The sequence below is a fragment of the Macrobrachium rosenbergii genome, chromosome 26, assembly GCF_040412425.1.
Source record: "Macrobrachium rosenbergii isolate ZJJX-2024 chromosome 26, ASM4041242v1, whole genome shotgun sequence".
NCBI lineage: Eukaryota > Metazoa > Arthropoda > Malacostraca > Decapoda > Palaemonidae > Macrobrachium > Macrobrachium rosenbergii.
The window spans coordinates 4,586,541-4,601,619 of NC_089766.1; the positions used below are offsets into that span (position 1 = coordinate 4,586,541).

The 15,079-nt window shown below is 36.4% G+C and overlaps 1 protein-coding gene across 10 annotated transcripts in view; it reads right to left on the reverse strand.

Annotated features, from left to right (window-relative positions):
• Positions 1–2,258: 2,258 nt before the first annotated feature.
• Positions 2,259–15,079, reverse strand: part of LOC136852948 (broad-complex core protein isoforms 1/2/3/4/5-like) — an 83,772-nt gene continuing 70,951 nt past the window's right edge. For 6 of the 10 annotated variants that reach the window (XM_067127996.1, XM_067128001.1, XM_067127999.1 and 3 more), the window contains exons 6-7: positions 7,887–8,107; positions 2,259–5,690 (exon numbers count right to left, since the gene is read on the reverse strand). In XM_067127996.1, the coding sequence (XP_066984097.1) occupies positions 7,929–8,107 (179 nt within the window). In that variant the 3' untranslated portion in view covers positions 2,259–5,690; positions 7,887–7,928. The remainder of the gene's footprint in view (positions 5,691–7,886; positions 8,108–15,079) is intronic. The other 4 variants (XM_067127989.1, XM_067127988.1, XM_067127990.1 and 1 more) reach the window with 1 other exon arrangement.

Genomic DNA, 15,079 nt, shown 5'->3' on the forward strand with positions numbered 1-15,079 from the left:
TATCACCCAGCTAGCATTATGTACATTCAAGATAATATATATGAATCAAGTTAATGCTTTGCAATTTTTGATAATGCAATCTAGGGTGATGATGAGAGATTGAAAAGTACAGTAACAGAAAAATATATATAACGACAGACACCGTACAGCTGTGGGCAGATGACTGAGGGCAATGTCCTTCAGCTATCCAATTTTATACCTGATAATTTGTGGATGAATTGACCCACAATACAAAGAACAGATAATTTATATATAAATGAATAAACTAAGTTATATCACGGCCACTACATGTACATCATGGAACTTTTTTCCTACTGAAATGGACATGGAACTTACTAGTAATAAAAACGCATGTAAATGTAAAAATATTCCCTGTGTATCTGATAAAACTGTCTCACAACGGCACATGATAAAATACATTTGCCAAAATCTTCGTTCAATTGCACTCAAACAATTAGTGCAGCATCTAACGAAACATTTTGGTTTTCCAGTTGTTACAGCATAGCGAGTAAACATCTGAATCACAAAAGAGCTCATTTTAACCAGCATTACATATAACACATGACAAACAAAAAATCAAAGCTTATCACTTACAATCAACTTGCAGATACTTTTCTCTCTTCAGTACATGCTATACTATTATAAAAAAACAAAAAATGTAAAAGTTTGTTATCACTTTCATCACTCAGCTACAGCAGTGAGTTCGACATACATGTGCACTACAAAGTCAAATCATTTCCACATGTATCACAATTCTCTTGAAGAAAAGAAGCTGCAAGAGATATTGAATAAACCATTGTACGGTATGATGTCTGAGCCTACAGCTACAGTCACTTGAAACATTTATTCAGAGATGACACACTTTGATCCTGGGGTGAACTCATATATCTATATATATATATATATGATGAGGCTTTATTTGGAGATGCAGAATAAAATGAGCCAATTATAATTCTTACATTTACCTTAATTATAACGTCTGATTCCTGAGGTAGAGAAGATACCGGTATGTGTGAAGGCGGAAGCCATGGAAGCGTCTGGAATATTACAATTCAATGAAAAAAACCTTGTGTAAACCGTTTCATGTTTTTGCTTCTAAATTTATAAAATGAACCATTCTGAAATGATATTAATCGTCCTTACACTATCTTGTTTTGGAAGATGCTCCTGAGGTTTACAAATTTCAGAATGCTGACAATAACAAAACTGAAGAAAATGGGCAAAAGTCTCTTCACAATCTATATTGTTTGAAAAAAATAAAAGCAAGTAACTTGCAATTTAAATCTCCGAACTCTGGGACACTGTGTTCATACGCTTACAATCACATGAAGGCTGTACTCCACATGAATTCACCATCCACTACATGCATACATCCATAGTTGGTCTATAAATATACAGTATATCCTGAATATAAATAGTACTAAATATGTACTCCATATACCATCTAGAACTATTACAAAAGTAAAATATTTATTGGAGAGTAAACAAATTCTTCAGCATGTATTTCAAACTCAAACTTACTGGTTGATTACTATTAACTAAAAGGGTACTTGCTGACATCTTCCATGGCCACCGCTTAGTTAACTATGGACTGGAACCTGCATGGCTTTCATAAAATGCAAAAAAAAAAAAAATCAATAATAATAAAAAGAAATGTCAATAACATAAGAAGCATCTGTAAAACCTACTTTGCATCAAATAATTATAATGTACTTTTTGGGATACACTGCATAATAATATTCATAAACATAGTCTCTACATTGAAACAGCAATTACACTGACGTACTGTACAGCATTGACGGAGGCCGATACTTTGCTTCCCAGCGGAAGCGATGCACAGAAAACTCCTGACTGGATACCTGATTATGACACTGTTTGTACTGAATGCATGACAAATGGAGAGACTTTTCTAAATTAAAAAAAAAAAAAATAAAGAAAATGTTAATAATAAAATATCAGGGTATGGGAAATAGCATATGAGGACCTGACTGACTGATTTCCAAGTTCAACCAGGAACTCTAGAGCAAATAAAATCTGAAGCATCCTTATCAAAACGTCATAAGAGGAGAGATACAAAATCTGTATATGCTATTTCCATTACTTTTAAAGGATTTGGCAAGGCATATGATTCGCTGCCTTAGAAAATTTACGAGCAAAATCTTGGAGCAGTCTCTCCTTGAATGACGAAAGAAATTCAGGCGGGTAGAAGGCGGTCATGGGGGTTCAGCAAGAATGTTTCTTTTTTCTTTTTTTCCCTATTGGTCACATAAAGGACACAGCAACCCTGTTGGCTAAAGAAATCACGTCAATCAGAAACATTACTGCCGCATTAAATTAGAAGTTACGGATGCAAAAGGGTTGCTGCTTGTCCCTGCCTTGATTCCTGAGCTTAAATGCGAGCCTGACAAACTTCAAAGAGGTGAGAAACAATGAAAGGAAAACTGTGCTTTAAAGTTAATATGTAAAAACTAATTAGCTTCGATGTTTGTCAAATATTTTCAATCGAGCAAATACTACTAAAAATGAAAATGCATATGGAACTTTTTACAAACTAATAGACATCAACTTCTCCTCAATTTTGACAACTTTAGGAAATCTTACAACCCACATGACTGAACCATTTACTTTGTGACAAAACAGACACCTGAAACCAAAGTCTTTCACAGCGACGAAAACTGAAACCTCCGAGACAAAATGCTCAAACATCAAGACATTTCAGCATCATGTTTTTCGTACCCCTTTACCCAAAGTAGGTTCATGTGGGTTTCAGCATATATCTCTGCTTAAGAATTTGACTACAGTATGAAGGTTAAAGTACTGATAGAAATTCTGAACAATAAGTTTTTCAGTAGCAATCAAAAAATCAAAAAATATATTTGCTTTTCTTATGTGGCTCACCCGCATTGTGGTGCTGAATGGGTGTGCAATGGGAGCGAAGGAGTGACGCTTGAGAATTCATACCTAGATCAGATCGTTACAAGGTTATAACCTGAGCAAACAAATCAGACCAAAATCCACCAATGTCAAAAAGAAAAACCACTGATTTCTTCTTCATGAAATAACCAACAACAGAAATCTTCAGTTACTGATATAGTTTATATATCTTTTACATGACAGAATGACTATTTCTTTTGAAGTTCAAAACAGCCTAAATATACAGTTCAGAATCTGACAATAATAAAACACTGAAAATTAATCTTTTGTGAACAGACATCGTTACATTAAATTTGTGAATGAATCTTTGTTCATCTATACTTTTTCTGAGAAAGGAAGAAATAAATTTATAGTGGATTAAGTTCTCTAGAATTTGGTCAGCTAACCTTTAATTTTAGTAGGCCTTCTGTATTTCAGTACTGGTGCATGCTTGGACAAACTTCATATATAAGATTTACTAACAACTTATATTTATTTCAAAAACAATGCATGACCCATCTGATAAATCAAGGGTAGAAGTATGTGATGTGAAAGTACACCAACACACATACAAACCACACAAGTACCGTAAGCAATTAATGATGGATTTCAAGTTTGACACTGACAACAGAATTAAAGTATTGTCTCCCAATCAAATGGTAACAAAGAATTTGTACGGGTGTGGCGTCAAATCCTCAATTCTAATTGATCTGCTTCGTCTCAACTGAACAAAGCAGACCATTGAAAAAAAAAAACTTTGTATGCTTGAAAAGCTAGAACCTACTTGCATGCATTGGCCATAAAACACTCTCATAATTACGGGGGGAAAAATACTGACAATAACTAGGGTCAGCAGTATGTCATCATCATCAACCTCCTGCGCTCCCATGCCAAAACCCTTTGAGACAGGTACAGTATTCCCTGATCAGGATGATAAAAACCCTTGTGACAAGAGCCCAGACACATAACACACCTGCCAACGAAGGTTCAGACAACGAGCAACACTGTTCCCATTGCGCGTTGTTACAAGCACGGTGTATGTATCTGGGCTTTCATACTGCATGAGAGTGCTGAAATAAAAACCCAAACTGTGATGCGGACTACGAAACAGAAAAGGTGATGAGTGGTGATGAGGTAAGAGGTTTGTACAGTAGTTTGAGCATTCTAAGATCCTCCAGGTTATTAGTATTATTATCTGCATTATCATTATTATTATTATCAATAATATACAAACAGTACCTACGTAGTGCTGTCAGTGTACTTGCTTCCTTCCTAACAGTATTGGAGTTAAAAACATTCCTGAAAGCCAGTTTCTGAGGTGGCTGTGGCACCAGACCTCCTCTAAGAGGTGCGGTTTGCTCGAGCATCAAGTTGTTTTTAGGGCGTCTTATCTCACTGCCTAGAAAAGACTTAACACTTGGCACTCCTCAACCCCATAAAGAGCTTCTGGACCACTTGAATCACATTTTTATAGAGAAAAATAAAAAGACGCTCATCAGAACCGCCTAAACACATGTCATTAGCGTGTCTCCCTGCAATATGAGGACAAGAAGAAATATGCATCACAGCACAACCACCAGACAACACTGGTGGGGATTAAGGGGGGGGAGGGAGGTGGTGGGTTAGCGCAGGACCAAGGCGCACACCACCTTCTTCTCAAGAGTGGCTAATATGACTGTCTAATGTTGTCCAAAACTTTGCGGAGTTCAGACTTGTAAACATAACCTCTATTTTCTGCAGAGCTGCATTCGATATGGAGGAGAATACATTCATTTAAGAATGTTGCACTGTATACTGTAATACAAATAAAACTTTCCCTATTGAGCCTCCACATTATGGCCTGTAATAAATTTTTGTCAGTGGCTGTGTTTACAAGCTACTACTGATATATAAAACTGAGGTAGAGCGTTGACTGTGAACCTGATGAACATACCTGCATGATCGGCGTAATATTAATAATTTATGATTATGTCCAAGTTGCCTATTTCGCTCAGGGGGCTAACAAAGTAAGGAAGGAATCACATTTTTTATAAGGTGCGATGACATAGGTGAGCCGTTGGGCCAAATTTCCTTATATATATTTTTTTTTTGTAGTTGTCAGTCTCCCGAGCAATCTAGACATCTGAAACACAACCTGTGTAATATGGGCAGGGCGCTTAGTCCCCCAGGTGTAGGATGTCAACCTAAGACCCGTACACTACTCTAATTAAGTAGTAGCCCACACCTGTACTTGAACCATGGCACCATTATCCACCTCTAAGTACTCCCTAAAGGACAAATTTTTATAATGATACTTGTTGAATACAATGACCTCTAGACATCTCTTATAATGTAGAATATATAAATGAAAACTTATACCATGATTAATGCTGTACCTATATCCTTGCAACTAATAGATAGGAGTTATTTCATTCCATATAGTGAGCATCATTTCATATCCTGGTAAGGATTGAGCGGTCCCATATATCCACTGCTGCTGCCACTGGTGAGGTTCCCAAGGTCGCCACTGTTACTGCCACCACCTGGCACCATTCCACTGGGGCCAGCTTCCGGAGCAGCAGTCACAGGGCCCTGGGGATTGGCAGCCTTCGAGCGCGGATGATACGAGTTTATGTGAGTCCAGAGGGAGTACTTGTTGCGGAAGACCTTGCGGCAATAGAGGCAGAGAGCCTCTTCCTGAGCCGAGTGTCTGATTTTCAGGTGCTTTTTAAGGTTGGCACGGTTGCTGATCAGCTTGTGGCACACCGGGCATGGACGAGCCTCATATGGATTATCCTCTGAAACAAGTACAGAAATCGTGTTATACAATGTATGCCTCTACAGTCTCCATTCAGAGTTTCTTTTAACTTCTTACACAAATTCAGAATTTCTTTCACTTCTTATCAAATACGTTTTTCTTTCCTTAAACAATTTAATGCTTAATACATTAGGACCATTAAACAGATGTATATGGACATTCACTGACTGCTACAATTGTCTGAAATTGTTAATTATAATGGTGGAATTACAAAAAGTGGTAGGCAGTCCCAAGGTTATGGCGGGGGTTCCGTTCCAGCGGCGTGCCGTAAGTCGGAAAAATGCAGTAACTCGAAACATCAGCTATTACGGTGCTTACAGCATAGTAATCTGAGTTACGGCACCTTAACTTTAGGGCCACGGCACAGCAACTTTGGAACATCAGCTGTAACCAGGAACTGATTTTTTGAATTAAAAAAAATGCCATAAGTGTGGAACTAGCGATGTTTCACAAGTGGTGGTATACTTCTATTATCCACTGGATAACCGTTGTAGTTTCAACACTAAGAAAGGCTACTGCTCTGATAACTACAACAGTAAGAGAGTATCAAAATTCTGCAGATGAAAATTAACATCATTCAACAAGAACTTTGATGTTAGTGTCATTCTACCTCTTAATATTCTCACCTCACTTTTCAGTTCCACACAATGCAATGTAAGAAAATCAATATGACCCAGTTATAATAGGTTTAGTAGCCAAAGCCAGTACATATATGTCTTCAACAAATGCACAATTATCAAATGGTTCACATGATTACGGAATCTGGAATACATGCACCAATCACTGCAAATGCACAGATCTCTGATAACTTTTAAGTTGAGAGAATGGTCAATTTAAAATCTCATAATAAGTTTGGGTTGTATGAATAGTCACCTTAAATTCACAATTGTACAAGAACCTGGAATTGTGAAAACAGGAACCAATAATATTTCCTGTACCATAAACCACCATTTTTATCATTTGAAGTAACAGCAAACGTTGACTGGTATCATATATCCACTGCTCAATTGATTTTCCCAAAGTAATGTACCCAAAAGTTATTCGCAACCCATAAATTATCAATTCATGTGTACGAATAAACAGGTGTTTATAGAATACAGTATGACCAAGAATTCACAAATTCCCTTATGTTCCCCACTGAAATGCTACTTCTTTTCTTTGTTTACACAAGCTTGTCAAATGCAATAAAATTTATGAAAGCATCGTACAAAAAACTGAAACAGCAACTACAAAGTAATCACACATCTTCAAAGTTAATATTTTTAACATGCTTTTGACAACATTACGGTAGAAATATTGTAGCAATTTAACCAAAGAGCTGAGCCCCATAAGATCCTCAACGGACTGGCCCAAAGAAGTAAAATATTGAATTGCATAAAGCATTTACAAATTCTCACACATGAAAGCTGGTGTAAATGCAACAGTCTGTCTTGAATAGCAAACACCCAGTCACTCTCATTAGAATTACAAGAGGCACACAGCTAAAGAATTCCTCTGTGTTAACAAACTGTAGGCTTAGTCAAACACTGTATGGTATTTACCTTCTTAAATGACAGTAAGGGGAGAAGGTAGAATATGGTAAGAATAAAAGTTCTCAATGAATAGAATATGCAGATGAGAAGACTGAAATACCATATCGTATGTAGAAATAAGGCACAATGTTTGTACCATTCCTTGCATAATCTTATAAAATAGAAAAGTTGCCATCAATCGTGATTCAAGGCTATGAGAATACCTCATATTTCCAATATATCAAAGAGAATCTGATATTTATCATTCTTTTCTTCCCATACACAGTTCTATCTAATCTGCCACTCAATATACCCTAATTTTATAAAGCATCTCTGTGACCTACCATACAGATTTCCATAAAGTTTACTGTGACCATTTTTTACATCCTTAACAATAAGGACCGCTGTAAAATCAGGTAAGACAAGACAGGTAGCTACTATTTACAAAAATATGCTAACGCTAATTCAAGAAAATATTATAGCAGGGTCCTAACTTGCTGCAGACAAGGGTCCTAATCACTGCATGAATGAGGATTAAGCCACTTTCCTAATCAATATCTATTGGGCTCAAGGCTAAAGCTACTATTTCCCTACTTGGCTGTCTTATCCTGAACTGTCCTAAAGCCTTTAGGATGGTTGCTTCGCTAGGTTTAATGTTATCTCACCTGGCTAGGCCTTGCTAGGAGAGGTAGAGGAGGAGATGGTGGTTATATGGGCTCGTACGTGCTGGCATTGTAGGGTCGCATTTTGCATCGCTTGACGTGATTTCGGAGATTGAAAGCCATCGATATGCGAACTCCGCAATATTGGCAATTTACAGGCTGTCGGGAGGGCCACCTTTTAGTGTCTTTCGGACTGCTGCCTGTCGACAAATTTAGTGCCATATCTGAAACAAGGCAAACAAGAGTAGTCAATGAAGAGGGAATAATAAGGATGGTGGGATCTAATTCTTAATTAACAGGATGCAAATATGGCAGGGGCTCTAGAATCCAGTGGAGTTCAGACTATGATGCATAGTTCAAGAGGGGAGGGCAGGGGGAAGGCTGAGGGCAGGACAGCTTTGAATAATTAGCTCATGACCAATATTGCTTGACTAATTATGTGTTGTTCTTCCCGAAATCAAAAGTACTGGAGTAAGGGGAAAGGAATCAGCTGGAAAAAATCTCTGTCCAGCGACAAGCACCTGATTCCGGAGATAATGTTGGGGCAAGATACGACATGACATTAGTTTCTGGAGGACTAGATTTAAATGACCATGCTTTGTGCTTTGCCACTAAGAAACGACATGACACGTGAACCCATATAATCACATCGGGGAGTAATAGGACACTAAGTGGAACTCTAAAGAACGAAATAAATAAAAAAATGGTGGCCACTCATTCAAACTGAAACGTCAATAATATGGAATGGAATCTCGTGCAAAACATCATCTACATGTACTTAGGTTAACTAAACCTAAAATCTACGATCTTCCGGGCAACTGGTGTACTGTACATGAAAAGTACAGATCCAGATTATACAGAAAAACGAAATTAAAAAAGCTAATAATTACCCTAACTACCAACGACTGACGAAAGTGCCGAAAATTCCAATGCCGTCAGTTTTCGGTGACGGAGAAGGTACATCCATAACACGCTTATATGGATCAAGTTTCGATATTCTTTTCCTTGTCCCCAAAATATGTCAAGTACTTACCTGTTCTGTCGCACAGTGCTGATATCAATCTGCTTTCTCACACGAAGACTTATGATCTGAAGAATGACTCCCACCTGCCCATCTCAATCACTTAAAATACAGAAGTGAAGTTTATCCACAAACTCATCACTCTTTTAAACCATTGTCAGATGAACTTTGAAAATACTGTACAGTATTAAATACACAGACAACAGCCATCAAAAGAACCTTACCTTATGCCATTACTAATGATGCAATACAAATTATCCCCTGGGTTTCAAGCAAAGGATAAACTTAATACGGTTGTGATCTGTTAGGTTTATACTGCACTCAAGAACTATTAATGTTTTGATTAACACCTGCAACATACAGGTGAATGAGTAAATTCTGTTGTGGTGTAAGTTTTCATACACTAACTTCTTCACATGAAAGCAAACATCCCTTTTCACTGCATCATAATGAACCCTTATACTACCATACATTACTAGCTGTCAAGGCGAATCTTATAAGCTCCCTACAATGGCTTATACACTTATCTTACACTTAGAACTACACTACTTTCACACCAGGTATTTTACAGTCTTGTCAAAATGACAATTCATTGTGACCAGTAGTCTCTGTAACCTGACTCTTCTCATAGTACTGTTTATCTAACCTGAATCCCTGTGTCTAACATCAATTACCATGAAGTCTCCTCTGTGTCTAACATTAATATGAAATATCCTGCGTGTCTACCCTTCTAAAGGTCATCCATCTTTAGTTTTCGTTTGCTTCAATTCTAACCTCTCAACTAGAAACAAATTCCCCAGGGAGTCCTTAGTATTCACAAGACCTGCAAGCAGTCAGTTCAAGATTCCAGAACAACGTCTAGTCTATTCTAAACTGTAGTGTACTGTGTTAGCTTTCTAAGTTTTGAATATTCCAAAAACAAGTTTTGTAATGTTATGTTATTATTACCTTTGTGAGTATCAGGCCAAATGCTGATTAACACTAATACTGTATTTTAAAAATAATTTACCCAGGCAAATGATTCATAATTCTACATACTCAAACAGGTAGTTTGAAGAATATGTTTATGAATGAGGGGGTGTGAACTGGAGCAGGACAAAGTTAGGCAATGCCTACAGTGTGCAACACAAGGCACACTATAAGCAGTAACCTTCTGTAGGGGCTGACTGTAGAATTTATGGTACTCCTCGACATTTCTTAGCTGGGTATTCACTACAATTATTTTGCTAAGTCTCCTACAGGTCTTCAGCATTAAAATGTTAAGTGGTTTCTTTAGTTTTCCTGACCCTAATGCACCTGAATACCTTAGTTAATCATGTTGTCGGCAAGTGTCTTTTCATTTTCATTATCTTCCAACTACTCATTTCAGGAATTTAAAGAACAGAAACCAAACCACACTGAGTTTATACTATTCCATAAAAGATCACTACCATGACCTCTCAAGACTCACCAGATTTCTTCCTATTTGTTACTTAATTCATTTCCTTGCATTTTAAGAATTTGTTCCTCTGTTTATCAATGACTCTTCCTCCTACACAATTTTTTGCCTTTTCCATATTTATCCAGCCAATTTACCGAATCTGCTTAGTTGTAAATGAATACAAACAATGTATAAGAACCAGGCTCTCTCTCTCTCTCTCTCTCTCTCATAGTTTATTTTATTTAAAGCATACCGAATATGATTTGGGCAAAATAGTCTAAATTTTTATAAAAAATAAAACAATAAATAAATAATAATTTTAAGAAAATAAAGAACAGGGTGCAGATTACAATTTGGAATATCATTCAAGTAAATTTGTTCACTACTACTCTATAAGTTATTTTTCATAAATGAAGACAGTTTAGGTCTTACTGTGAACTTTTCAGCATTACAGTGTATTTTCTTTTTAAATGTGCAGGAACTTTTTGAATTTTTACTGCAGGAATTTCCTTTGTATTTCTACAATAAACATGCAATCTAATTTCCCAAATGAATTTTCACCACATAACAAAAATACTACTGCCTATTGTTTAAGTATATTATCATCATAATCACTATTCCTTGAGGTAAAATGATCTGTTTCGAATGATGAAGACCTTCAATGAAGTATTAAAAACAATATACTGTATTCTTCTATGTATAGGACAATTTCATAATCCTTTAACTTTCCAGTTCCGTTTAGTACCTCTGAGATCAGAATTGTGTTTCAGCTGAAATGTTCCCTTATTAGGGATAACAGTCTTCTACAAAACCCCCTTATTTAATTTATCTATACCTGCCCTACCAAAGTACCCTGAAGAACACAAAATAATTAGGTCAGAAAGTAATTTCAGCCTGTCCCCTTTTTTTAGTTTCTGATTAAGAAAGTACTGCAACAATGCTTGACTGGACTGATTTGGAATTACCCACTGGAAAGTCCTAAATGTAGAAACTACTATGTGAATTATAATTTGAAAAAACAGAAGGTGCTGAATAAGACCACAGATTCAAATCTATGGACATTTTTTGGGTTCACCTGAGGAATTTGCATCTAAGTGGTATGGGAGAATGAGAGAAAAAACTAAGTTCAAGACTTTGACCAGCCACTGAGAGAAGGCCTTATGGTATATTGCAAGGCAGCCCTGCCCCATCCCACAACCATGAACTATTATCTGAAAACATTCGTATTTTTCCATTTCTCCAGAACTGCATGAATTGTACAGGCATTGCATTTGCTAATTCATGATACTTTAAAAAAATACCTAATACTGCACCTGAGAATGATACTTTATCGAGTTCAAAATGGATTAGATCACAACGAAAATTGATACCAAGATAATGAAGGAGCCACCACACCAAGTGTGCTCATGAAGCTGTTTACACTGGTACATATTTCAATCAATACAGGGAAATTAAAATTGGAAAGGAGGATACAGTAGTATGAATTGAAGGCATCAAGTAGTGGTAGCAGAGAATGAGGAAATTAATAACACTGAAGAATGATACCAAACACAGAATATTAAGAATATTAGAACTTTCTCACAATGAGAAAAACTAAGAGGAATAAAGATCAATTAATTTAGCTGTAAGTGTACAGATATTGGAGTCAGTAAACGAGAAATTATGCTAAAGGTCTAAAATAGGTAATGGGTAATTGGAGGACAGCTAAGGTTTTGGTGTGATATGCAAACCTTTACTCATATGGCATTTAAATTTTGTTGCCAAGAAAAGTAATTTGAAGCCTTCAATTTACATAGAAAAAGGATGGCATGTAAGCCTCCCTTGAAGTCAAGCACTAATAATCAGTTTAAAAATTGGCTTATGAGCCAACCCAATGTTGTTGGGTTAGTCCATTTAGGCATTTTTAATTTATTGGCATACAAGGAAACAAGGGTCTGGCAGTCAGGTCAATTCCCTCATTCCATTTTCATCCCTTAAAAGAGACCCCACTGTTTACTGGGTTGGCCCTTCCAAGAGAGCAAATACCTGCCAAAGCAGGTATTGTCTTCTACAATTTCTCGTTAAAAAAAATTCTGACTCAGACAGTAAACAAGCATGAACTCTTATACACTCCTTAGGCTGCCTCTGCATAAATTATCCTCCTTCAATTATTCAAGTACGGGTACCTTTCACTATCTTCCCAAAAGGCATCAAATGAGTCACAAAGCTACAGAAGAAATCCCCTATTTGTCACATCAAAGGCATCAATTCTCAGGTTAAAGTCACTGAAGATTTACTTATGCAGTGGAAATCGTTAAGGTATTAATGAAAATGATCAAAACAATTCCTTGATCTGCTTTCACATGACCTAAGAGGAAAAAAAATTGAAACCTTCAAGAGTTCCATAAAGTGGGAAATTTTTTAATAAGGATAAAATTGCAGTCACAATTTCATCCTTACTAGGATCCTCTGGGTGCCTCCTGCTGACGGGGAAAATTACAAGAGCTGTTCTTGCAGACACCCTTTTACTTTGTTTTAGACTTCAAGATCCTGGCATAGTTGGATCCATGCTTTTAAATTCAGATGGATAACTGATTACCCAATGGCATTTTTCCTTCAATTTCTGTGTTAAAGTACAACACAGATCATCTCTGTCCCAGGAATATGCAAAAGGTGTAAGCACTGTATGATATGACCCACATTCAATCAAGAGGCTTCTAAACCACTGGCAAGCAGATAAATGCAGTCTCAATAAGGTTCTTGCTCAAAAGAACCCATACATAACAGTTCTGAAAAATATTCATCACAAGATCCAGGTCAATAACCTAATCAGCTACACATGAAGTGGTATGAAACTATAAACAAATTTGCTCTTTTTCACCTACATAACATAAACTTAGGAATGTCTATCAGCTAACTTTAAAACACTCACTCAAGAGTGATAGGTTTCAAAAGATCTCTCGATATCTTGCTTCATTCCAAACAACCAAAAATTTTCAATCAGAGATTCTGCAGTCTGGCCACATTATCATATTAAAGTCTTACATTTTTCTGATTAATGGCTGCATAGTCCTTATACAGTATCTATTTTTGCCATACTAAATTTCTCCGTAGTCCACAACTGGCTCAACTATATTCATGGATGTACATCCTTACCAGATATTCTGGTTTAAGGGTGATATCTTTACTAATAATCATTTGAAACTTTTTTTTTATATATACTTAAACATATGCCAAACCTCAAGTCTATCTCATAATGCTCAAAAGTTATGGCCACAGTCAAATCCCTACTTGACCTATGATCTTGAAATATGAACTTGACCATGAAGTTACTTTGCACATGAACATCACTAGTGAATTATAGATGCAAACTATGCAGTCTATATCTCTTAATATTAAAAAAAGATGGCCTAGATTAAACTTATATTTAAACTTTGACCACTCCCATCATCTAAAATTTATTCTGTTCTTGCCAGTCAACAGGCCCACCTTCAGCAAAATTCTACTAGAAGTCCAACCATAACTTTCTGGGTAATTATGTTACAAAACAGTTAAATAAACCCCCCAAAAACAACCTTATCAGAAATAAAAATAATGCAATATCAACCAAGCTTCAGATCTAACCAATACGTCTAACTATTACCCATTCCACATCCCTTTTGGCTTTATCAACAACTTTATTCTTGTTTTTCATCTTCTACTAAAGGTCTGAAAATTATTGCCCTTTCAGTCATCAGATTAATAAGGATCCACATATCCTTCCTTCTGCCTCCAATTCATGGGCACTGCCCATTGTCACCTGATCCTAGCTATACAACATTCATAATCTTGACCAAGGAAGGGGTAATAAAGAACAAAACCTGCCATATGAACAAAGTCCACACTTGAAAGTAACCTTTTTAAAAAATAGTGATTTCATTCAAGAATAAGTCTTGTGTTTATACAAAATGACACTCAAGAGTCTAGTCAGCAATCATTATGTTACCAGCTCCACCCATGCCCCATCCATCTTTGACCAATACAGTATCAATACAGTACCAGAGTTTCATTACCTTCCCACTGCAGAGACTTGTTATCAGCCATATTCTTAAACCTGTTCACAATGTCTGCTCTCATTAAATACATTAAAATTCTCAAATATTAAGAACTTAGTTCATATGATACACAAGATTGCATTCCCATTTTGTGGAATACACAAATTGACAGGGTCTTTAGACTATGAAAATAACATCCATTTCTCAGGACAGCCAAGTAACAACTTCAACATTATATCCATTCTTTGTAGCCTTTTCTTTTGCTAGATTAATTCTTTAGCTCTGTTTTGACTAAACATATAGCCAAGTTTCTTCCAGTTATTACATACTTCCACTTTCACTTCCAGCTTATTGGTTCTGCAAGACTGGTGAGGTGACACAGTCATATCACTAATCTTAGAAGTCGTCTTTTTTTTTTTTTTTTTACTGTCAATCTATTGGAAAGCCTTCCTGGCTATATTATGGACTTCAATCCTCAGTTTGAGAGGCTGCATTGATACCCAAAAATGCTTGGCTCCTTTTTCATAGCTCACCTTCAGCTTAACTCCTAAGTTTCAGAGCACAGAAAGACAACAGTCAAAATCATTTTTCTTATAAGTGGGTTGTTTCATCACATTCACATTAACTGTGTACAGTATATGCCTAATATTGTGGTCAACATGTTCCCAGGACCACTCGTCTACTATCTATCTGACAGGTATATGTTAACAAACAATCTTATTTTTCATGGTTCTGCAGTGTT